Genomic DNA, 26,303 nt, shown 5'->3' with positions numbered 1-26,303 from the left:
GGGGCCCTGGAGACAAGGACTAACCATCCATCCATCACTCAGAGATTTTACTTCTAGTGATGCCCAGCAGGGAGGAAGCTGTCACCTTAAAGACTGACAGCTCTGGCAGCACTTGGGTGTGCATGTGGGGAGGGGAGTCCCCTCTTCTGTTTTGAAATTGCTGTTGCTTGATGACAATTAAGAGCATTTTTCTTTATTAGTGGAGCAGAACAGACAACCTTGAGATGTACATTCCCACTGTAATTTTTGCCCCCATTGTTTGGTGGTGGTGGTGAGGGTGTTTCTGCCATATCAAAGGATCAAAGGACTGATCCTGAAGGAATTCATGCCTCATAAAGAAGGTGACGCCCACATGGGGGGGGCACACAAATAAGTCCCTTCTTATTCCATCCCCCTAAAAAAGGACCATTATGGAATTGCAGGAATCATTCCAGGAGTGGGTTGGGCTGGGAAGAAGTGGGATACCCAGGCTTGTCTGCATGCCATTATTCCATGTACAAGCTAAAAATACTGGGTGCAAAAATTGAGGGGGGTTGTTTTTTACTAAAAAAACAAGTTTCTAGTCCATATGATTGATTTCCAATATAGGGTTTAATCTTATTTGGGGGTGCATAGGAATAACTCATGCTTGTTTTCATTTATTTTCCCTGAGAAAAACGAAATTGCAGAATGCTTTAAATATGCATAGCATTTGTTTGGCTTTCATTACTGAACTGGACAATATCCTTTGGGTTTTGAAGCAATAACAGGGCAAAATAGCCAATGAATCAAGGAAATAACTGTAGACAAATTAAGTCATGTTTTAAACCCGTGGAACCATTGTAGAAATGCCAGATAAATCTGCAGTATGCCTGCAAATTCAGCATTTTGTTTTTAGTTTCTATTATTTTTTTAACTTTTCTGTGTTGCATTATGAGTGAGACCCAAAACAAGTGTTTAGATTCTAAAAACCGAACATCACAAGACATTCAAACGAAAACAGTTATAAATTGAAACTAGTGGTCTAAATCCAGCACAGATTTATGTTTGTTGTTGCCTGACTCTGTGTTGGATTTTGGCCAATGATGTAGCAATCAAACACACCAGCAGCACTAAGCTATCACAATGAACTGGTCTTGCATGAGCCAGAAACCACAACTCGGGTGGCCAGATGTCCTGTTTTACAGAAGGTTGCCTGGTCCAAGTTCAACTCAAAGAAGGGAGAGTGGTACGTGGATGGAGTTGATGTTGCCCATCAACAGTTGAGGCCTGGAGAACAGACCAAACAGGCCCCAACCTCACTGGCCAGCTTGCTTTCTGTTGCTCCAGAGGATAGATGGCAGATGACAAGAAAGGAGATTCCAACTAAACACCAGGAGGGTAAGAGCTGTTCAACAGTGGAGCAGACTCCCTTGGAAGGTGGTGGACCTTACTCTTAAGATTTAGTGTCAGGAATATAACGTAGTCCTGGACACAGCAGAGTTAACCGCAGGTTTTCTTGAAGCTTCTGGCTGTTGAGCATTAACTGGACAGCACAACGCAGGAACTCAGCAAACTCACTTGGATAACTATATACAGTATTTATTGAAGCAACTAGTATCCATAAGTTACTATGTACAGACTTTACAAATAAAAGAAACAAAACATAAAATCTCCTCTCTGTCTCTCTCTCTCAACCTTCAGTACACCACTAACAACTAACCACCAGCTCTCACACAGAGCTCATTCTTTAGGAACTCATTGACCAATCACAGGTCGTTGCTAAGGGTCTGGAGAGAGAGCAGATCTTGGCTTTCTGCCAACTGGTAAGTGCTACAGATGATAAGCTGACTTTCTGCACGTAGGCACTTTGAAATCTCTAACACTTACTTCATTGGGGCTTTAAGCAGGTTGGATGGCCATCTGTCAAGGATTGTTTAGCTGTGATTCCTTCGTTGCAGTTTGGATTAAATGACGCTTGGGGTCACTTCCAACTTTACAGTTCTAGGTTTCTAAGTCATGGAACTCAGTGGGTCATTCTTCTTCTTTCTTTATAGAGTTTTATTAACACTTTTCAGAATACAATAAAAGACAAGCTGATCTACACAAAGAATAATAAAAAGAAAGGAGCAGAGATAGACGAATACAAGATCTTCTCTCAGAAACGTATCTTAACTTTTCTCCCAGATGGAAAAATATGTGTGTCCCCTGGGAGCATCCCTATCTTCTCCCAGCCTCTCACACTGAGAGATCTCTCCTTCCCTGTCTTTCACACAGGGTCCTTCAGACTGTTCATCAAGAGGATCTACTCAGGACACATTTAGGTGTGCCCTGTAGCTGATCATGGGTGGAAAGCAATGGTTGCTGCTTTCCTGCCAGAGCCAAACAAGCTCACTGCCACTTTCCTTGGATGCAGAAAAGGACCGCTTCCTCCTTCCCCTAAAAAAGGGCTGTCTCTGCCCATAATTGCCGCCTTGCATTTGCAGCAGCAGATGGGTGAGTGAGAGAGTGAGAGTTCTCAACAAGGAGGGAATGATCTCCCCCTTTAAACTTGCCTCCTGGCAGTAGCAGATCATTCCAAGGCTCCAGCACTCCCCCTCCCTCTCCAAACACCTGCCTGTCTCCCCTAAGCCATCTGGGAGACCTCCTCCCTGCACCGCCGCCCCCCCCCCCAAATTTGGGGATGTAGCTTTAGGGGTATGAAATCCAGCTATCCCACAGCCACGGATCCCCTGTGCTGCCTCCACAACCCAGCAGGGAGTTTGGAGAACTATCAATTCACTTATGCAAAGCAGGCAGTCACATCAGTGAAAGGGAAAGCTGAAGGATGGGAGGGTGACAGTGTGGCCAACCCTGAAAAAGAGGAAATAAGGAAATGCGCCACTCAAAAAAAACACACAAAAAACCCCAAGACGGGAAAGGGCACCAATTTGCATACAATTTGCATGTGCTTGCTAATCTAAATGTGAAATGTGCTAATCTAGATGTAAATTACATTTAAACAGAAATACACTAGGGATTGCCACAGTGGGGAACAAGACCCCCTTTTCCTGTTCTCCCTGTATAGGTTTATTTCTCCTTAAGTAGAGGACACCCTCACCAAGATGGCTTCCCTGTGAGATCCCTTCTAGCAGAGGACTGGATCTGAGCACTGCAGTCCTCTTCCCTCCTGTGATTCCTAGCAACTGATATCCAGAGGCACGCTATGACTAGTAGCCGTCGTTAGGGTTGCCATATGCCCTCTTTTTCTAGGACATGTCCTCTTTTTCATGATGAGAGTCTTCATGGAGATCCATAGTTTAAAGTAGATGTCGGCAAATGTGTCCTCTTTTTTTTGCTCTTCAAAATATGGCAACCCTACCGTTGATAGCCTTCTTCATGAATGTGTCCAGTTTGGGCCAGTCACTGCATCTTCTTGTTATGAAATTTGAAACTTAGCTATGTGCTAAGTTCCTTCTTCTGTCTGTTCTGAGTTGCCCAATACTCAATGGATGACTCCTTCATTTGTTTATTTCCTGCCTGTTTCCATAAGGAGCCAGGGTAGATTACAGCACTGAAAGCAATTTAAAACCACTTCCAATCAAGGTGGGTCCTGAAAACATACATCCACAGCTTCTAGTCTTTTGAGACATGGAGAAAAATTTTCTCTTTTGGGGTTTCAGCTCAACTCATGCATAATTTCCCCCACTTCCTTCACTTTTCTCTTAGTGATCATTAATCTAAATTAAAAGCCCCAAACACTGAAGTCTTTCCTTTCCTTTCATTCTAACCCCTTGATCATTTTAAACATGATTTTAATTTATTAAAAAAATGTGCTTAGATTGCTTAAAAATGTTTTCTATTGCTTTAAATATATTTTTAAAAAAATTAAAAAATTTTGTTTTGTTTTATCACTTTGGGGTTTGCCTCCCTGGGCTCCTTTTGGAGGAAGTGCAGAATATAGATTTAATTGATAATAATAATAACAGTTTTGGTTGCCTTTCTCCGAACCAGCTTTTGGGTGTCTGCTGCAGCCAGAACTGCGCACAGCATTACAAGTGCGGTTACACCGCGGCATTATGTTTTCAGAGGTTTTATTTTTGGTGCACGCTTTTTTGTTCAGAGAAAGGGTTCCTGCATTGCAGGGGGTTGAACTAGATGACCCTTGGGAGTCCCTCCTAGCTCTTCGATTCTACGTGCTTTGCAAAGTTCGTAGATGTGCAGCTTTCAAAGGGTAGCTGGGTGTGTTTTGTTTGCTCAGCAAATTGCCCTTCTTGAAAAGATAGCTCATGAACTTAAAAGTATCGAAAGGGCAGAGCTCGAATGACCATGTATTAAAAAAATGGCATGGTTTTATTTCTTATACAAATATTAAGGCACCTGGTCACTCAGTGCCTCCAGTATATGCAAATGTCTGGCTCATTTGAGCCCTTCTAGAACCTTTATTCTCCATTCACTGTATAAATCTTCTATTATTTGTAAAGGGAATCTTTGTATGAGTTAATACTTTATTATCCTTTTGGAACCGCGCTGTATCTTTGCACATTTGTCCTTCCAGGTTGTGGCGTTTTATGGTTTACGTTTTGGAGTCTGTGTTTCCTTTAGCCATGCTTGCACTTTTGCTGTTGTTAGCAAATAAACAAACAATAATTTTAAAAAAATCGAAAGCTTGCTCAGCTCAAGGGGGTTGGTACTCTCATTGCTGGGGGTCGCCTTCTCTGCTGTGTCCCACCTTAAACTACCTGCCAGCCTTCTCTACCTTCCATTGTTGTTGTTGTTTAGTCGTTTAGTCGTGTCCGACTCTTCGTGACCCCATGGACCAGAGCACGCCAGGCACTCCTGTCTTTCACTGCCTGCCGCAGTTCGGTCAGACTCATGTTGGTAGCTTCGAGAACACTGTCCAACCATCTCGTCCTCTGTCGTCCCCTTCTCCTTGTGCCCTCCATCTTTCCCAACATCAGGGTCTTTTCCAGGGAGTCTTCTCTTCTCATGAGGTGGCCAAAGTATTGGAGCCTCAGCTTCAGGATCTGTCCTTCCAGTGAGCACTCAGGCCTTATTTCCTTCAGAATGGATAGGTTTGATCTTCTTGCAGTCCATGGGACTCTCAAGAGTCTCCTCCAGCACCATAATTTATAACCACGGTCTGTTTTCAATGCTGCAGCGACCTGAAACTTGACAACGTGATGCTGGATTCTGAGGGGCATATCAAGATTGCTGATTTTGGCATGTGCAAAGAGAATATCTGGGATGGCGTCACCACCAAGACCTTCTGTGGCACTCCAGACTACATTGCGCCCGAGGTGAGTAACAGAGAGAGAGAGAGAGAGAGACCCAGGTCCCCTTGCTTACATCCATTGAACTTGATTTAAATTTCAAGGGTGCACACACATAGCGGACACACACTCCACATAAAGCCAATCCTCCACCTTTCAAAACTTAAGAAATATCCCCTGAAAAAAATACACTTAGAGCACAGAACAATCCCAAAAGCCATCTTGGAGAAACCTTTCCCAACAGTTCTTTTCACTTACCCTTCAAATCTGACTGAAAGAGCACATTTTGTGTATGAATAAGGAAGGTCTGTGACGATGGTTTGAGAACTTGGGGTATTTACAATTTCAAAAAGAATGATCCAAACCAGCCAAGGTGGGGCATAGCCCGGGGGCGGGGGGGGCACCTGCCCCCCCCCCGATCAAGTAAAATTATAGCAATACTTAACTGATCAATCATGTCGGTTCTGCCCCCGCCCCCAACAAAAGTCCTGCCCCTCCCCACAAGAATCCTGGCTATGCCCATGGGCAAACATTATCAGGTATCTTGACAAACAGGAGACAGGTCACACTCTCAAATTTCTGTTGTAGACTGCCTCTTTCTATGATGTGCGTGTGATGCTTTTGGGTGGTCTTTGGCTAAGGGGTTGGGTAATTTCTAAAGTCTTTAAAAGGTGCTACACACTATTTTTCGGGGTCCTCTTTGCTGAGGATACAGGGGACTCTGTTGCAACATGAGTATAAAGACCTTCCTTGCTTTCCTTCTACTGGTTCCTGCCTCCATCCATTCTTCTCTGACCGATCATGGACTTAGGGTACTCAGAGTCCCTTGGGGAGTTGGGCTGCAGAAGCCAACCCCAAATTTTTCTACTACAATCTCAGTGGGTCTACTCTTGAGTATGACATGTGTTGCATATTACCCTTAGTATAAATAATACGATTCCGTAACTTTCAGTTTTTTAATATATAGTTTAGGCAAATGCTGTTTGTTTTAAAGGCTTGGGCTTGAAGAAATCTTAATCAATGCATCAGTTAAATTTCCATAAGTGCTCTGAAGGAAAGGAGCAGGCTTGCTTTATTTTTAGCACCTTAACAAGCCGTTACCAAGGGAATAAAGACAATTGATCCTCTGCAACAATTTAGTGGATGCTTAAATTGTTAGAAGTTACAGCCCATGGTCTCCTTATCAAAGCATGTGTGCTTGATGAGTAACAAAGTTATTTTTTAAATGCGTTAGAAGCGCCAAGATTTTGGCTGCAGAATCACAAGTTGCTCTGTGTAACTGGGGCTGTGGCTCAGGGACAGAGCACATGCTTTGCATGCAGAAGGCCACAGGTTCAATCCCAGGTGTCTCCAGGTAGTGCTGGGAAAAGACTCCCACCTGAAACCCTAGAGAGCCACTGCCAGTCAGTGTAGACAGCACTGACCTGGAAGGACTGTTGGCCTGACTCTGGCCTGCAGTATATTGTCTACACGGGCTGGCAGCTCTCCAGCAATTCAGGCAGGGAATCTTTCCCAGCCCCACCTGAAGATGCTAGAGATTTGTCAAGGGGCTGACAGGATGATCAGGTCATGCACAGGTCAGAGAGGGAGACTCGAGAAGACGCAGGAGCTGGAAAGAGAGGACTTTTGGGGGGAGATCTGTGGGGGATGGGAAGAAGAATGGGAAGGGTTAGAATGGTTAGGAAAGGTATGGGGTGAAGAAAGATTATTCAAAGGGGGAGAAAGGAACTCACAGAACTGACTGCGAAACAAACGGTGCAGGAAGATTGGAAGAAATTTAAAGACTATTTGAAACGACGTGAAAAGATAGTCTTTTGAAATTAAAACCAGAGGACATTTAAGGCTACAGTAATGCCAGAAGTTAGATTAAGATAGGATATAAGAAGTAGTTAGAATTATGTTGTGTTGATTTTTACTAGGATTAAAAATAGAGTTAAATGTTGATCAATGTTTATAATGATTAAGATTAGGTGAGAAGTAAGATTTTACAATGTTAAAGTTACTAAAGAAGATTAGAAATGAACGCAGAAGAGAGGATGTGAGGAGGTCCCAAATAATGTTTATAAATAGGATAAGGATAGTTAAATAAGTGTTTAAGTTTTTTGTAGTCTTTTTGTAGTGTTTGTTGTATTTTGTGTGTTTTTATTGTTAAAATTTAATAAATTCTTATTAAAAAAAGAGAGAGAGGGAGACTCGAGGCTAACATGCAGCTAAGTTTCTTTATCAAGGAAAGGGGGGAAAATACAAGAAGGCTCATAAGGGTAACCCCCCCCCATGAAGAAGTTGCTTGAATTGGTGTGCAGCCTCTCCTTCGCTCTCTACCCCTCTGAGTCAGGGCTCCTCTCTTGTAATCTTCTGCTACAGCAAACCCCAGGAGCCTCTCTCTGTGCCTGTCTGGCCCGTTGCTCGGCAACATGTAACATCCTTTGCGTTCTGGGAGTCAATGGGGCCAGAGAGCCTTCAGCTGAGAGGCTGTTCTATTGGTGCTATGGGAAAGATGCAGGGTCTAGCTCCCCTCTGTCATCTCTGTTGGAGCCTGCATCCAAACCAGAAACCTCGTCACCCTGCTCTGTGTTGAGTCACCTGCCTGCTTCTTTCTCCCCATGATCCCTCATTCTTCCTGCTTCTAGTATCTCCCAGCTTGTCTCCTCCTCTGAGGTGTGGCCAGTATCCCACCACCAGGATCCGGGATCTAAGTCTTCTTCTGTGCCCTCTCTGGGGGGCAGGCAGCTCCCAGCACTCTTCCTCATCCAGCCAGTCCCTGACAAGATTGAACCTGGGACCTTCTACATGCAGAGCAGGTGCCCCATCCCCTGAGCTATGGAAGATAGCTGTGATTCCTGCACTGCAGGTGGTTGGACCAGATGACCCTTTGGGTTGCTTCCAATTCTACAGTTCTGTGATGGGGAAGACAAGGAGCTGCCTGATGCTGCTCTGTACCGAATCTTTCCTATTCGTCATTGGGTCCTCCGTTTTAGGAAGCTGCCTCATACATACCCAGTCAGACCATGATTCCAGCTTGCTCAATATTGTCTACACGGACTGGAAGCAGCTCTTCATGGTTTCGGAGGTGTTTGAACCTGGGACCTTCTACATGAGAGCCCAAAGTCCACCAATGATGAATTTTATGGAACCAAAGTGGCAGGGCCCAAAAAGGTTTGGGAGCCATGGCTCTAAAGAGATGGAGTGCTGCGCTCCTGCAGAATGTTATATTGATATCCGTGGCTGGTAGCATATCAGGACATTGCTCCTCTCTTCCTGGCTCTTTGAGGAGGTGCTTGTGAATGCTAACCACTTTGTGTGCTCCTCCTTCCCAGGGAGACGTTTAATTACTAGGCTAATGTGCGTTATTTTCCCCTTGTTTCTGCCAAGATTAATATGGGAGCCTGGCCAGCATGTGGCTGATCTCTGCACATGATTAAGTGCTTTCAGAGTAGAACAAACCATCATTTCCCTTGGTCGGCACTGGGGCATCATCTCCAAAGTGCTTTTTTTTTTGGCTTTGTAATTCATTGTTTTTACTTTGGAACGAACAGAGAACAAAACCGCAGACTGCAGTGTTTGGGACAGTAGATGCGAAATTGGTATATAAGCCACCTGGAGCACGTGCAAAAGGGACCTAGGAATATTTAAAGGAACTAACTAAATTACAACTTTGGCCTAGCTTCTCGAATAATGCCATACTTAACGCTCTCTCCGGTTCAGTGCTGTGAGGCTCAAGCAGAACGGCCTTGATAGGCACGGACCTCAGATCTCCCAAACCTTTGCAGACAAACATCAGGTTCAAAAAGACACTTAGCTGTGATTCCTGCCTAGCGGGGGGTGGGGTTACAGGGATCCTCTTTGTTCCTTCCAACTATACAATTCTGCGACTCATTGATCTCATGTTAGTCCTATTCAGAGGGAGGCCCCTGAAATCAATGCAGAGGAGTAACTTGGAGCCATCCATTTCAAGGGGTCTGCTCTGAGGAGAACATGGTTGGTGACAACCCTTGGGATCTGAAAGGTTGTAAAAATAAGGGGATCTCTGCCAAACATTGGGCCAACACTGTAAATGTGTTTGGGAGCGAGAGGGTTTGTGGTGGTGGGCAGTGGGCAACTACTCCAAACCCTGCCATAGATTGGAGGTGTGGGTACTAGATACAGAGGCAATTTATAACTCCCCATCAAAGGTTTTCTACAACTGCACATCTTCAGTTTCTCTTCATTCATTTCAGTGGGGAATAATTGTTCTGATCCACACAAAAGAGTGGCCCATTGTCCTCCACATCACAGATGTGCTCCCGAGATGAAGCGCCAGGGATAACACTTTGCAGCAAAATGAACAGGTTTTGCACTTCCAAGCATGAGTGCATCTCATGCTTCCCCTTCCCTTGATCTCATTGATTCGGGGCAATTTCTCTTGGTGTCCAAATGACTATATTGAGTGCTCATGAACAGCCAGGAGTGCAGCAAAGCTCCATAAACTTTATCTGGGCTGGTTGGAGGGAGTAAAGCTTCACACCCCACTGGTGTACAACCAGTCCTTCCATTTCCTACAGCTCGTTCTAATGCATTTTTCTCTCTGGGGTGGGCAGATCTGGACCTGGTTTTTCACCCTCTCCCCAAGGCTAAAAGATGCAGATCTCTTCCAATGAGGAAATGGCAGAGGTGATGAGTGCTTCACACACATCCCTCCCCTTCCATCCTTGCTTGGCTGGACAAAGGAGGTTCCCTCAGTCCAATTCTAAGCTGGGTGGATTCTATGAAGGTCCAACTTAGTACAGCTGCTTCATTACAACAGCTGGAACAGGAGGCATGAATGTTGGGGACCACACTGCTGTTCTGCTGGTCATGGGCATAGCCAGGGAGATGGGGGGCAACTGCCCCCCAAATCAATAAAAACCCATAAAATACATAGCAAAACTGAGGTTCTGCCCCACCCTAAAAAAGGCCTTCCCCTCCTAAGAAGGTATGCCCCCCCACAAAAATCCTGGCTACGCCCATGCTGCTAGTCCAACAGAAAAACTTCTTGGATTTGCCAGCTGGCCAGATCCAGAGGTTTTATCTTGCCCTCTGAGATCAGAGTCCAATGTAAACAGCTCTGCTGCCTTCCGAGTAGAGAAGCTGGAGAATCCCAATGGCAACAGAGCAGAGATTGCTGTAGGTTCACTTATTCATCCCATGTTCGGAACGGAAATCATCTGGCAAATACAATCGGTATTTGCTGTTGTTGTTTACAGTCTGCAAATGTACATAATTTGGTTATCCCCAACCTATTTACATTGTGTTTGCACTGAAATGAATGGTGTTGGGGGATGCAATTATTACAGAATTACATAGAATTGCCCCATTGGTGGTTGGCATCTGTCTGTCTCGGGAGACAATGGAAGAGTGCACCTTTGGGGGTGAGGTCAAGCTGTTGGAAGGTTGCAGAGCCTGCTGTGGCCATAGAGACCGATGCGGGAGAGACATGTTTGTTGCAGCTGGGGCAGATGAAGGTGCCCAGTTTTGTGGCTGCAGATGCACCATGGCTTCCTTCTCTCTGCGCTCCTCCCAACAGTCATTTTCTCCACTGGTCACTGCTATGGATACACAACTTGACTGCCTGTCTCCAGGGACTGTGGTTGCTGCAAGGGATCCTCACATGGCAGGGTTGATGTGCCAGCCTTCATGTAATATTGCAGACATCCTTGTGGTGCAGAGTTGGTCTGCCAATTGGCCTGGTGCTTGAAGCCAGTTCCCCATAAAGAATGGGGATCTGCCATTCTGTAGACAAGACCAAGATGTTGCTGAGACAGGAGTGTGAACATGCTGGGAATGTGGCTTGGAAGAGCACATCTTTGTTTGGACTTCTGTGCTGCTATGTGTTACCCAAAATCCTCCTGGTGCAGTGCATGTGAAAGGCATTGAGGTGTCCTCTGACAGTTGTAAGCTACCTATGACTCGTTTCCATAAAGCAGTATGCTCAGCACACAGGCCTGGTCAGCCATTGCCATAGTTGCCTTGCCAATACACTTGTCCAGCTCAGCATCGATGGAGGGAATGCTGGTATTGCACCACAGGGAGATGAATAAGGTTGTTTTTATCAGAAGCTGGACTGCAGCAGAACAGAAACAAAGCAGCATGCAATGAACAGAGGACGGAACGGAAACCAGTGCCTTCTCCAGCCTTACTTCTGAGCTTCATTGAGCCTCCCCCTTCCAACACCTGCAGGTGTTATGAAAAACTTCCCGAGGGGGCAAGTTGAGAGACTGACCCCCAAGGCGGACGAAGCTTCCGTGCCCTTTGGCTTCAGGAGTCCAGGGGCACAAGGGTAATATGCGATTGTTTCCCAGCATGAAAAACAACACGCAGAAGCCAGTAAGGCTAAAACCTACTTTATTGTAGATAAAGCCATGACCTTAGGCCAGTCAGTATCTCTCAGCCTGACCTACCTCTCAGGGTTGTTGTGAGGGACCACATACACCATCTTGAGCTCCTTGAAGGAGATGGGAGGTAAATGTAATAAATAAATAATGAAAAATAAAGGTTTGAGATGTCCAAAGCAGTTGACCCGAGTCTCTGCTACAAATCACCCAAGGAACTGCAGGGCAGAAAAAGAGAGTTATGTAAGTGGAGAAGAAATCACAAATAAGCAGCAAGAAATCAGACAAAGTTTTGCCAGGAGAACATATTAAGGGCCAACGCAGAATGCCCCAAAGCACGCAAAGGGAGGAGGAAGAGCCTGCATTTTGAAGGACTCTGCCTTCCCCCATTTGTTTGCCTCGTTTAAAGCGTATGGGGTTTGACAAGCCCGAGGCACTGCCATCTGTTACTTAATGCAAAACCGTTTCGTCGTTTATTCATCCTAATTACAGATTTCTATTCCGAAAAGATTCATATATTCAAACATAAATGCAAATCGCACGGTAATTGCTGAAAAATATACACAGCCTCAATCGTCTTCATCACCAAGAGAAGCTTCTCCCAGACCATTCATCGTGGCCCAAAAGCTCTGATCTGGGCACAAGTGTTTGACAGCTGCATGGAGTACCCCAGTTCTCTCTCGAAAAGAGGCACTATTTCTCCCAATGGGAAATTCCTTGCACAATGGCAAGGAAATGGGGATCCTCCGTGGGCACTTAAGGTGACCTCCCCAAACTCAACCATTTGTCCACTCTGGGCAAATGAGTTAAAACAGTGGATTTTCACATTCGCCCACCTCCTGCTCTTACCTTCACCCTTTCAAAATCATATTGTGATGCATTAACATTTCCTACATGAACACCCATATTGCAATTTATGTGACAGGCAGCACCATGCCACAGACACATTGCAATAGAAAAGAGAGAGAGATGAAATTAAACAGAAAATAGAAACGCCTGCCATATTACATGATCCCAGATAACCCAAATGCCCAGATTGAGCATTTGTTCTGATTTGCTTGCAGGGAGGTTAGACGATTTTGCATCAAAGCCAGTGTACTCATCCCACACTTTCCAGTGCATTTCACTGTCACTTTTCTTGTTGGGAAAAGTCCACTCTTTGGGGAAAGACCTCCCAATCAACAATACTTTGCAAAACCTGGATTTGCTAATATGTGGTTGAATCACACCAAGAAATAGTGGCAGGCTGGAAGCACTCAGTTTTGTGGGCAGGTGGGCAAATGACAGGGCTGGCCATGAAGCAGACTGAAGCAGTGACTTCAGGCAGTGGAAGCCCCCGAGGTGGTGTCTCCATGGGTGACCCACCCATCCCAGCTCCACCACCAGCAGAGAAGCAGCACCAGAATCAGCACCGATTTCTTGCTCACCGAAATCTCACAAGATCTTATGGAGCGTGATGGATCTCGTGAGATTTCATGGGATCTTGCCGGAAATTGGCACTGATGCTGATGGCAGAGGCAGCGCGTTGGGCTGTGTGGCTGCAGTGGCAGTGGATGTGAATTGCCCTTTGGTCTTTCACAGGAAAGGAGGCTGGAGGTTCAGGAATGGCTCAGGTCTTTCTTGCTAAGTGTCTAATCCTATTGTTTGTTTCCAATCCCTGGGAAGTCAGCAGGAAATCTGCTTGTTGTCGCTGCAACATGGATTTCCAGTTGGAATAAATTTTGCCTTGTGACAGACAGTGGGCCAAAAACTGTGTGTGTGTGTGTGTGTGTGTGTGTGTGTGTGTGTGTGTAATCCTGTAGCTCTGATGTTGTTATCAATGTCTTGCAGATAATCGCTTACCAACCCTATGGGAAATCAGTGGACTGGTGGGCTTTTGGTGTCCTTCTCTATGAAATGCTGGCTGGGCAGGTAAGGAAATCAGACTGGGGTTTTTTTGAGGGGGGGGACAAAGGTTGTGTGGTTTTCTGTGAGGCCCAAGGGATTGAGCACAACCCAGATTTGGGAACGGCCTGTTTGGTTGAGTTTGTGGAAGGGTGTGTGTGTGAAGCAAAGACTAACAGCCTTCCAAGCTGGGGATTGAGGGCTGGTGGTCAGTGTCTTGTCCCAGCCAAACCCCCAGCCTGTCTCCAAGTCTGGATGGGATCGAAGCTGTACACAGCATCTTGATAAATGGGAGTTGTGTGCTGGTTGCCTGGCTTCCGGACAGAATCTCAGCAGCATCATTGGGTAAGCACTTAGGACTGTCATTAGGAGCTTTGCAGACTATGCAGCCACCTGTAGACTTGAATTCTGAAAGGGAAAAGGGGAAAAGAGATGAAGGAGAAATTAAAAGGAAAGGTTAAGGAGGATCAGGGTGCATCAGCTGGAGAAAGGCTGGGCAAAACATAAGGGGGAAGCATGTACATGCCACCTGGTCTGCTTACTACATTCTACTTTGCCTGTTATATCACTTGTCCTTCTTTCACCAATTTGGTGAGCTCCAGATGTTTTGAACTACAACTCCCATCACTGGCTGGGGCTGATGGGAGCTGCCATCCAAAACATTTGAAAGGCAACAGGTTGGCAAAGTCAGTTCTATGGCCTGCAGACAGCTCCCCATCTCCGTGATACAGAAATGGATTGCAGCGCACCAGAACCGAGTAGCCCTAAAACGTTTCCTCCTTCTGCTCCCCAATGCTGTAGGCACCATTTGAAGGTGAAGATGAAGACGAACTCTTCCAGTCCATCATGGAGCACAATGTAGCCTATCCAAAATCTATGTCCAAGGAAGCAGTGGCCATCTGCAAAGGGGTAAGAGCTGGTCTGGGTGTGTTGGATGCACAAAGAGGCGGTTTACCTCTGAGTAATAATACCAGTTGCTGGGAAAAGCACAGAAGGAGAAAGTGCTGCTGTTGCACTTAAGTCATGTTTGAGGACTTCTTACTGAAGCATCTGGTTGGTCACTGTGAGAGCAGGATGCTGGGCTAGATGGGTCTGATCCTTTGGCCTGATCCAGAAGGGCTTTGCTTGTGTTCTTCATACAAGTTAGCGATTTGGCTTTGGATGTCTGCCATTATCTAATTCACAGGCTCAGGAAGATTCTGGGCTTTAGAGAGGTTATCCTAATTTGCCTGCAGTTTCCTTTTTAGGCTACTGAAATTGCTGCAGTGTGCATGTTCATCTGAGGTCAGGAACAGAAACCACGCAAGGGGAAGCCAGCAATATTTCCAGTATTAGCCGTGAGTCTTCCATTGCAGGGGGTTGGGCTAGATGACCCTTGGGGTCACTTCCAACTCTATGGTTCTATGATTCTACTGTTGTTTCTGTAGTCCGCAGATGTTACATAAATGATTACATTATTTTCTACATTTGCCTTCCACTGAAATGCACTGAAGCTAATTCCATAAGTAATTGCATTAGTTTCATCTGTAGTGGAAAGTGAGAGAGTTGCAATAGGTTTGATTCAAAGCTGAACTGTAGATGAACAGAAACAGTACTGACTGCAATGAACCCAGGACAGGACAGAAATTGCTGCCTTCTCAACATCTCTAAGGCTTTCTGATTTGAGAACCAAGTTTACTTGTGTTGGGCTGAGCCTGTTGACTTAAATCAGGGTTATGCTCAAACTTCCTCCCTGCCCAAAGGATGGCTGTCGTTCCGCAGCCCATCCAAGTCAGGCCAAATGGGGCACACGTTTGGCATAATTTATTCTCCTTCTGCTAGCAATCTGAGATACAAAGGGAAATCTGACCTTGCCTTTTCACTGCTGGAAAACTGCTGAGCTCTCCTCTGGCTTTGGAGACTTCCGCACACAGTGTAAAGGCAATTTTTGCAAGCAGAATGTGATTCTCCCTCTTGAAAAAATTAATCTCGGACTGCACAGGGCCCTGAATGTCAATTTAACCTCAGGATTGATCATTTGCATTTCGTGCTTCATCATGAAATGAATGTACCGTTTGGGGTGTGTGGAGGAGAGGGCTCCAGGCAAACAACTGGGATTTTTCTCTGGGGCCCGTGGAGCATTGCTGGGGGGCTGAGGCTTCCTCATCAATTTGCCGCTTCCCGTCTCTGATGTCCTCTTTGCTTGCCTTGCCATTTGGCCAAAGTGCTGCGTGTTAGATTGGAGGAAAAGTTGCTCAGCTGCTCCAGGTTTAATGGGCCACGGATGGTGGGAGGGGGAGGAGGGTACTTTTCCAGGTCACCTGGGAGTTGACTTTGCTCTGAAAGTGTGTCTCCGCGTTCCTGTTACTTCAGCCTCCTTCCCCACCTCTGAGGCATTAATTCCTCTAACCCTCACACTTAAACATCAGCAGCGTTCTGACTCTTGTCTGATATGACCCTCTTTCTTAAAAGCCAAGGCAGAGAAGGTGCTGGAGGTTTGGATCTGCTCAAAATGGTCTTTAACCTCCTTCCCGTCAGCACCAGCACCAGCATATGCATAACCCAACAAGCTGGAAGGTGAGCAGAGGAGGGTGGCCAAGAGGATCATGGATCTGGAAACCAAGCCTTATGAGGAATGGTAGAGGGAGTTGAGGATGTTTAGCCTGGATAAGAGAAGACACGGGTTCAAGTCCCACATTGGGCAACAAGACTCCTGACTAGATGACCCTCGTGGTCCCTTCCAGCTCTGCGGTTCTATGATTCTAAGTCTGAGAGGTGATATGAGAGCCATCTTCAAATATCTGAAGGGTTGTCACATGGAGGATGGAGCAAGCTAAAACAGAAACAACAACAACAAAATGATACACAAGAGGAGAAGGACTGGGCAGGAAGGAGAAAATCCAAATCTAAACTCAGGCACTGATTTCTAAATTTCCTGTCATGGCCAGCTGGGGCAAGAGTTCAGGGACAGGAGGTGCCTGCCTCATGGAGCTGGGCATTTAGCAAAACTGATGTAATAGGCTTTGCTCCCCATCTCTCTTGCATTGAGGCAGTCTGCCAAAATGGCTGCCCCCAGGCAACAGGTGACTTTGTATGCAGAGTAGCCAAGAAAGTCAGAGGGGGAAGCCTGAGATCATTTTGCCTGCACACCCGCTCCTCTATTCCAGGCTATGGATCCACCTGGAGGGTGCCTTGCACAAGTCAACCACCCAAATATTGATGCTGGCGCTGCTCTGTTCCATTAAAAGAGGTTAAGCTGTTATGCTTTGGTGTGGGGAATGGGGCAGAATGACCTCCCCCCCCCCTGGCGGCAGCTGTTAGCGTTGAAGTCAGCTATACCCAAGAGTCATTACTTTGCCCATTGTGTCTGGGAAGAGGAGGGAGGCGGGATTGGAGATTGGCATAGCGATAAAACTTCCTGTCAGTTTTATTTCCTTTCCCATCAGTCCTGGACTGAAGGCTACCAATTGGTAAGAGACAGGACTGATTAAAACATCTGCTGGGTCTTTCTTTCTTTCTGTAATGGCCAAATGATAAGCCAACCAAGCAATTGTCGGGTGGGGAATGTGGGGAGATGACCAAAGGCTGTTTTACAAATCCTCTTTCTTGCAGCAGGGCTGTGATGATCTTGTGCCAAAGGGAGGAGAGAACAGACATACATATAATCATAGAACTGTGGCGTTGGAAGGTACCCCAAACGTCATCAAGTCAAACTCCCTGCAATCCAGGAATCGCAGCTCAAGAACCCCTGACAGGTGGTCACCCAACCTCTGCTTAAAAACCTCCAAGGAAGGAGAGTCCACCACCTTCCCGGAGAATCCTTTCCACTGTGGAACAGCTCTTAACTGTCAGAATCCCCCCCTCCCCTAGCAATGTTTAGTCAGAATCTCCTTTCTTGTTATTTGAATCCATTGGTTTGGGTCCTTTCCCCTAGATCAGCAGAAAACAAGCTTGCTCCATCTTCCCGGTGACAGCTCTTCAGATATTTGAAAGTGGCTCCTCTTCAGATATTTGAAAGTGGGTATCCTGCCACCTCTCAGTTTTCTCTTCTCCAAGTTAAACACCCCAAACACCATCAACTGCTCATCAGGCTTGGTTTTCAGACCCTTCGTCATCTTGGTCTCCCTCCTCTGCACACCTTCCAGCTTGTCAATATCCTAAAACTGCAATGCCCAGAACTGGGCACAGTCCTCCAATGGAGTCTACCCAAGACAGGCTAGAGCAGGACTATTACACCCCTTGATCTAGACAGTCGACTTCTGTTGATGCAGCCTAGAGTTGCATACACAACGTACTTTAAAATCACGCAGGTAGAAATTTATATGTGCACGCACACAAACATGCAGAGATGTGACATTTTCTTGCTCCTGAAAGCTTTTGCTGTGATGTTATGAACAGTGTCAGCCACAGGATGGGGAAAGGGCAGAGATCTTTCTGCTAATGAGCTTCCCAACTGCCTCATTGGCGTTTGTCAGGCTTTGAAAGGGAATTGGCCCATGGAAAGGGAGGGGGCGATGAAAACTGCATCTTTGGACAGGGCTTTGCATATGAACACGGAACGGCTTGTTTATTCTGCAGCCCCTTGTTCCAGGAACAATTGGAGAGGGATTTGCTTCTCTCTACCCAATTTTCCTCATGAATGCCAAAGTCAGGTGTCATTTAGGGCAGGTTTGGACAGCAAAGGACAAGCTGCCTGCGTTGGCTCTTGAGATCTGTGTTGTCTTAAAAGGACCTGGGCAAGGAAGCTGGTGTTTGGGTGCCATAGAGAGCCATTGTGCCTGTGTGTGGTGAAGAGGGGTTTCACAGAATCACAGAGTTGTTGAGTTGGAAAGGGAACCAAAGGGTCATCTAGTCCAATCCCCTGCAATGCAGGAACCACAGGTGCCACATGAGCATGGAGCCTCAGTCCGGTGTGTGCAAAGAGCAGTGGCACAGCCAGTCCCCAGCTTCCTGCCCCGCCAGGACTCCTAGCAGGAGATGAAAACTGTGGGCAGTTCAGGCCAAGCTGCAAAGACTTCTACCAGAATGCCACCAGCCCTGGGTTCAAGGCAGCCCTGGACAGCAAATCTAATCCTCCTTCATTGCTGGTTGTGCTGAGATATCAGAAACTGTGGCTGCAGGGACATAGGGAAGAAATCCTCCTGCATTGCAAGGGGTTGGACTGGATGGCCATTGAGATCCCTTCCAACTCTACAATTTTTTGATTCAAAGAAAGTGGTATCAAAGGTGGTGGTGGTGCTTACCTTGAAATCCCTGGATGCCTTTGCATCCTGTGTGTTAGGTGCTGTAAGGGTTTGTTTGTTTGTTTGTCTGTTTCATTTATCTCCCACCCTGGTCTCCCCCAGGTCCTTGTCCGACACTCTAACCACTATACCACACTGGCTCTGGAAGCCCAGCAAGTCTTGTATCATGATCTGCATTTGACAGTCCCTTAAAAAAAAATGAAATGTGACCCAAAGCAATTTACCAAAACATACAAACATGAAAACCAAGTATTAAAAAACCCAAAGAAAATCTAAAACCTACAAACACATCCAGATACCATTTGTGTGTGTGTTGTGTGTGTTTTGTGTGTGAGAGAGTGAGTGAGTGAGTGAGTGAGTGAGTGTGAGTGAGTGTAGTCCAACCCTTTGCAATGCAGGAATCACAAGTAAAATTTACCCAAACTCAGAAATGATGGGTGTGGCTGCTGGGGTGCTCCAGGCAAGATATCCAGCTTCATGGAAGGCTATTGAATGCCAGCAGCATTGGGAAGCATCTGAACTGGGTCCCGCATGACTCCTCCCTCCAGGCATTACCTGCCTGGTGTTGGAAGCCATGTGGAAGGAGCTCCCACACCCTTTCAGTTATATTGGGAATGTGCCCAGAAAGGCGAGCCCACATTATTTATGATCACGCGGAGGATGTTGCTTGCTGGAAGAGGCCTTTGTGAAGATCCCCAAAGCCTGCTTTCAGCAGAGCTGGTGGCGCCGCATAAATAGAAACACTTTCTTTCATCTTGATGTGAGGATTTTAGAATGAGCTTTGAACAATGTGCTGTTTCCAGGTGCACAGATTGCTGGCACATAGCAGGCCCCTCTCCGCGCAGGAGGCAGAAAATTGCTGGCTTCCTCAATGTGTTCTGCAATATATACAATGCCCAGGAAAAGGGAATGGTGTCCGGTTATCAGGCAGGCTGCGGGATGGAGATCTCAGCGGGCAAGGAGATGCTGAAGGCTGCCTCTGACTTTTGGGTGGCACCAACCTTTGAACCAATGTGCAGCCTGTCTTTCTAGAACTACGTCAAAACTAGCTAGAAACGGCTTCCTAATTCTGGCAAGGCCACTGTGGACCATCTGCGATATTCTAAAGCTGCTGATCACAGCCCCACCCCACAATGTTTTAATTTCAGCTTCTCAGAAATGTCGGCAAATACATTTGGACGAGAACACAAACGCTCTTTTCTTCATTCCCTCTTGGAGCAGCCACAGCAAACTTGACTATTCCCAGCTTTCTGTTTCTACACGTCTCCTGTGATTGATTGCACAGTCCACTTAGGTAGGGGAGACAGGAGGTGCAAAAGTTCTGACCTTCCTTTGGGGCATGAAGAGGGAAGAAGAGGAAGTGGGAGTTGCTTGCAGTGACATGTGAAAAGGATCGAAGGGTCTTAGCGGACCACAAGCATGAGTCAACAGTGTGGTGCAGCAGTGGGGCGGGGGGAGCTCATACAATTCTAGGTTGCATCAACAAGAAGTCTAGTGTCTGGGTCAAGAGAAGTAATAGTGCCGCTCTATTCTGCCTTGGTAAGACCCCCACCTGGAGGACTGTGTCCACTTCTGGGCACCACCATTTGAGAAGGATGTTGACAAGTTGGGAGCTGTACTGAGGAGGGACCAAGATTATCTGGAAACTAAGCCTTTTGAGCAACAGCTGAGGGAGCTGGGTATGTTTATCCTGGAAAAGAGGAGACTAAGAGTTGATATGATAGCCATCTTCAAATATCTGAAATGCTGTCACATAAAAAGTGATGGAAGCTCGTTTTCTGCTGCTCCAGAGGGGAGGGCCAGTCCAGAACCAACGGATTCAAATGACAAGAAAGGAGATTTCGACTAAACATGGGAAGAAATTTCTGACAGTTAAGAGCTTTTCGACAGTGGAACGGGGACTCCCAGCAGGCTCATCCATGTGAGGGAGAGGGGACTAACACCTCAGGGAGACAGGTTCCTGTATAGCCTCTCGTGGCTATGCAAGTTTTCTACTTGAAATTATCTTTTTATAAAGTATAAGGGAACATCAAAACTGTGACCCCACAATCTCTCCTCAGGTACTCCAATCCGTTCTACTGCCTCAAGACTCTGCCAGCTTGCTTGAGGGCCTCTTCTCACCTGGTTGCCACTGTGAGAACAAGATGCTGGCCTAAGATGGGGCCCCCTTTGGCCTGATCCAGCAGGGGAAACCTTATATTCTTACCGCCTCATTCTGCAACATGTGTCAAAATCAGCACAAGGCTGCACTCCTACGTTAGCCTAGGAATAACTGAATTAGCAGCAGATACTTCCAATAAACAGCTCCTGGGCCCGGCTGTGAATTGTGCAAGTTAATTTGGTTTGTATCTACTTGTCAGTTGTGTGCAATGTATCCTACTTTTCATAGACACAACTTCAGAGCTATACACAGTTCGGAGTGGTGTGGTGCTGGCCTCATATTGCTGCTTTTGACTGCTACATTTGGCTGGCTGCTGTCTTAATGAAGACTGATGCCATGTACTTGGGCTTTGTCGTCTTGATCTGCAGCAGTGTTTCAATGTCACGTGAAACGTCATAAGAAACTGACTTACGCTGCATCAGTCCATTGGTCCACCCAACTCACGCTTGTCTACCCTGTTGGACAGAGTCTCTCCAGAGTTCGGGCAAGGAGTAACAACATAAGAATAGCCTGCTGGATCAGGCCAAGGGCCCATAAAGTGCAAAAGCCACAAGGACTGTTACCTTCAAGTATGGAGGGAGATTGTAGCCATCATGGCTAGTAGCCATTGACAGCCCCCTCCTCAATGAATTTGCCTAATCCTCTTGTAAAGCCCTCCAAGTTGGTGTCTTTGACTGCCTCCTGTGGGAGAGAGTTCCATAGGTTAACTGTGCACTGCATGAAGAGTCTCTCACATAACATCCCTGAGAATGAGGAATGAATACATACGCACTGACCTCTCTCTCTCTCTCTCTCTCTCTCTCTCTGCCCACATATTTGCAGGCCTTTTTTTCCTGAGCCATAAGACCTCTAACAAAAGACTCTAAGGATGCTGAATTCTGTGTCAAGCACCACTCAGTCAGGGATGCACTGGAGACTTGCAGCTCCAACTGTCAGGTGAAGCAGGGCTGGTTTCCTGACCGCTGTGCAAAGTGATGCAGAAGCATGGATGGGTTATATTTGCAGGGGGCAAATGATGCCTCCGAGCTAGAGTCTGAATTAAAGCACCGCGAATAAATTGTTAGCTGTAAAGGACAAAGCAGAGCAGCCTAGAGGCACTCTAGGGCATCCTCCTCAACCAAGAGGGGGCTGGCATCCAGAATCTTCAAAATGCAGCGTCTGTTCTATGCACTGCAAGCACATGGGCTCAAAATGCATCCTCCTCCATGGTTGCTGCCCTGGGATTTGAAGCCCAAACACATGCAGGAGGCCACCTGACTCCAAAACCCTCCTCAGGTCCCCAAGTTTGGCATGAGGCTGCCGGTTCATCCCCTCAGCCCTCATCTTCAGCTGAAGAACGGGCCACAGCAACAGTTTTGCACATGGAAGATCCCTGTTTCAATCCCTGGCATGCCCCCTGCCTGAAACCCTGGAGGGCTGCTGCCAGCCAGTGCTGGCAATACTGAGTTAGGTGGGCCAGTGCTACAAATCTATACACAATGAGGATATTTTATTCTATGAAGCAGCACAAACTCAAGACCCCAGTGCCTATAAAATGGTGCTGTGCTGTCCTCGCAAACATACTATAGTAAATATACAATAGTACAGTGGACGCTCGGGTTGCGAACACGATCCGTGCGGGAGGCGTGTTCGCAACCCGCACTGCTGAGTCTGTGCACGCGCGTGATGCAATTCAGTGCTTCTGCGCATGCGCGAAGCATGATTTAGCGCTCCTGCGCATGCGCGATTGCCGGAACCCGGAAGTAACCTGTTCTGTTACTTCCGGGTTCGGTGCGGTGCGCAACCCGAAATCGCGCAACCTGAAGCGTCCGTAACCCGAGATATGACTGTAATGGTAAGGCAGCTAGAATTAGCCTGGAAAATATAATTTCTGTCCCTGTTGCAACACAGCATAAAATAGTCCTGAGCAATTGAGTGCTGGTAATCAGCTGCTTCAATGCATCATCTCCCCTTGTTGAAATGTAGATTGCAGTTCAGCCTTCCAGGTGTTAAGAGCATAAGAGAAGAGACTGCTGGATCAGGCCAATGGCCCATCTAGTCCAACTTCCTGTTCTCACAGTGGCCAACCAAATGCCCCAATTAGAAGACCACAAGCAGGACCCAAGCAGAAGAGCACTTCCCCCTCCCTGCTATGGTTTCCAGCAACTGGTATTCAGAAGCATTGCTGCCTCCAATGATAGAGGCAGAGCATAGCCGTCGTAGCTAGAATCCATTGACAGCCTAATCGCCAGGTCAGCCTGGATAGCTCAGTTGGTTAGAGCATGGTGCTGATAATTCCAAGGTTGCAGGTTCGAACCCTGTATGGGGACAGCTGCATATTCCTGTATTGCAGGGGGTTGGACTAGATGATCCTCAGGGTCCCTTCCAACTATACAACTCTATGATTCTATGATTCCACGAATTTGTCCAATCCTCTTTAAAAGCAATCCAAGTTAACGGCTGCCACTGCCTCCTGTGGAAGTGAGTCCCATAGTTTACGTGCTGCGTGAATAAGTACTTTTCTTTTCTTTTCTCGGTCCTGAATCTACCAGCATTCAGCCTCACTGGATGTCCACCTGTTCTACTGTCAATGTTTTCAACTACAACTCCCATCAGGCCCCACCAGCAATTTTGAAGCTGATGGGAGCACAGCTGTGTTGGCTGAGGCTGATGGGAGTTGTAGTCCAAAACATCTGGAGGGCAGCAGATTGGGAGCGCAAGGGAGGCAGCTGTGGTCTCTCGCCGTAGAAAATTTCCAGTGTTGCTTGTCAAGGGCTATGGATTACTGACGGCACTTTTGGCAGAGGTGATATTTGCACTGGAGACCTCCTAGCTTGTGTCTCTGTCGTTTTAGCCACTTCACTGCACTTAAGCTCCTATAAGTGTCAAGAGGCTTGCTTTACCCACCCAGGCTTTAAACCAGAACTCTCTTTCATATCCCCTTGGTTTATCTAGCCTTTTGCATCCCTTGCTGTCTGTCTCTTATCTTGGGGCCAGAGCCGTGTACCACCATCACCAGGATATTAATGTTTCTTCCGAGTCTCTGGGTTCACTTTTTATTTTTCCTGCCCCTCTTGCTGGAGAGTTGGGGGCAGGGGGGGTGGGGTGGGAAGAGATGTTGCTTGGCTGCTTGGAAGGCACATCCCAGCGATAAAGAGCAATAATTCATGCCTCGTCCCTTTCTCGTGGAACGTGCCGTTTCATTAACTGAAGCCTTCGGAGCCGGACGCTGCCAATTCCCTCCCTGTTCTTGGTGTTAATGAAAAAGAGATTCTGAATGGAGATGGCTCCGTGCTAAACCGGGTGGCCGTCTTTGCACTTAATTGCTTTTGCAGCGTCAGGTTAGCAGAGATTGCCCTCAAAGTACAAAGCTGCCTTTCTTACCTCTTCATGGTGCCGGGTAAAAGCAGCCCCACATCTTGCCCAACCTCTGATCCACTTTCAGCTGTAGAATGGGAGTCGTTTGCATCCATTTTTATCACTTGTGCCTTCTCTAAAAGCACTCATGAACCAGAACGGGGTGGTTGTTGTTTTGTTTGCTTACTTACTTACTTATACACATAACAATGTATAGTAGCAGATACAGGTACCCAAAAAAATAAGAGTAGGAAAGGATGACTAGAACTCAACATAGAGGAACAAATTTCCATACTGAAATTGAACATAATAAATTAATATTACAAGGTTCCAAGTAACACAAATGGGTTTACATTACTCCAGTACATTGTAAAAACCACTCCATTTCTTGATAAAAACATTCTATTGTTGTCTGCCCTCTCTGTTTCTCACTTAACCATGCATACTATGTCCCAAATTGTTGTTATCCATTCTCCCATTGACTCTGTTTTCATTTTTCCCCATTTCAGACAAATAATCATTCTGGCAGCAGCTAAGATGTTTTGCATTAATTCCCTGTCCTCTATTAATTCAGTTTCTTTAACATAGCCAAATAAGAAAACTAGAGACTCCGTGGGCAAAGCATAGCCAGTTGTTACTTCCATTGCCATTGCTATATCTCCCGAGAATTTTCTGATTTTGGGACATGCCCAGAATATATGCCGTATCCCAGCATTTGCAGCTTTGCAGGCCTCCCAGACTGTTCTATATATCCAGTTAAGACATCGCAGTGTCAGGTAAAGCAGAATGGATGTCGCCCACCTAACTCAAATGGTTCGCTATTTAACAAATAAATGTGTTTTTCCCCCTCTGTCTCTCCAAGCTCATGACCAAGCATCCAGCAAAGCGTTTGGGGTGCGGCCCTGAAGGAGAGCGCGATATCAGGGAGCACGCCTTTTTCCGCTACATCGATTGGGACAAACTTGAACGGAAAGAGATCCAGCCTCCTTTCAAGCCCAAAGCTGTAAGTTTCTCCCCTCCCGTCTCACCGCCACATTTCTCTTCTTCCAGCAGAGACACTCGCCTCGCATCTGCAGCGGACATTTCAAGCACTCTTGTGCCACTTTCGAAACTTCCCCCCCAAAGACACCTGGGAACTGCAGTTTGTCAAGGGCGCTGGGAATTGCACCTCTGCAAAGGATTTTCCTAACAACTCCCTGCACCCTTTAACAAACTAGAGTTCTCGGGATTATTTAGGGGAAGACATGGCCTTGAAAGGGGCATCAGGGTGCTTGGAATGCTGGGTGTGGATGTGGCCACAGTTATCACAGCCCCTCCTTGACCCAGACAATAACATGTCCCCTTTCTTATAGCCGTGACTATGTCGGTGTCCTACACTAAGGACTGCTTTCTGTTAACTGATTCACACATGCAGGCTGTGATGTGGTCATCCTGTAGGGTCACAGACTGCGGGATGGGGGCTCACATGATGGGAATACCCTCCATCAGGGGCGCAAACTTGAATAAAATATTGGAGACGGGACAGGTAAGCCCCGCCCCACACAATCAATCACATGACATGGCACATGCACACCATTTGAATGGCAATGCATATCGACGGGGTGGGGGACCTCAAATATTTTATTGGGGGGAATCAAAGGGACCTCGGCGCCTAGAAGTTGGCTCCTAAGCCCTCCATACAAATAAAATAATCCCCAGTACATATTGGGTCCCTGACATCCTAATGAAGGAATCATTTGGGGGGAGGCATTCAGTCAGAGATGCTGGCAGCATCCTATGAGCTTTGAATCATTCACTTCCCACCTGAGATGCAGGTTGGTGGCCTCCACTGCTGCTGTTTGCAAGAACTAGGCCTGGGTTGATTTACAGTTCTCTGTAACTCCACAAAACGGCTACAATGTGGGGAGCAGAGTTCCTGGCTCTCTTTTTTCCAAGGCAAGGCATGGGATGTCCCTGCACCCGCTCCGAAAAGCTTGCCTGATACGTGCATGTTCTCTGAGAAAGATGCACCTGTGATCACTTTCTTGCATTAGCTCTAAGTGCGTTCGGCTCGAGAAGGCCACGTGGCGATGCCAAGGTCTCCTGAAAGTCGCCCATGGGAGGTATAGACAACATAACCTTTAGCCAGTCTGTGGAAAACACT

General features: G+C 46.7%; 1 protein-coding gene across 1 annotated transcript in view; it reads left to right on the top strand.

The window, feature by feature from the left end:
* PRKCB (protein kinase C beta) overlaps positions 1-26,303 on the top strand; it is a 180,830-nt gene that overhangs the window by 131,300 nt on the left and 23,227 nt on the right. The window contains 4 exon segments of the mRNA XM_033166417.1: positions 5,099-5,237; positions 13,388-13,468; positions 14,243-14,350; positions 25,023-25,163. Of these exon segments, the coding sequence (XP_033022308.1) occupies positions 5,099-5,237; positions 13,388-13,468; positions 14,243-14,350; positions 25,023-25,163 (469 nt within the window).

The sequence above is a fragment of the Lacerta agilis genome, chromosome 13, assembly GCF_009819535.1.
Source record: "Lacerta agilis isolate rLacAgi1 chromosome 13, rLacAgi1.pri, whole genome shotgun sequence".
Classification (NCBI taxonomy): domain Eukaryota; kingdom Metazoa; phylum Chordata; class Lepidosauria; order Squamata; family Lacertidae; genus Lacerta; species Lacerta agilis.
Note: the sequence above shows the minus strand (reverse complement) of the source record. Positions and strands in the feature narration are given on the sequence as shown.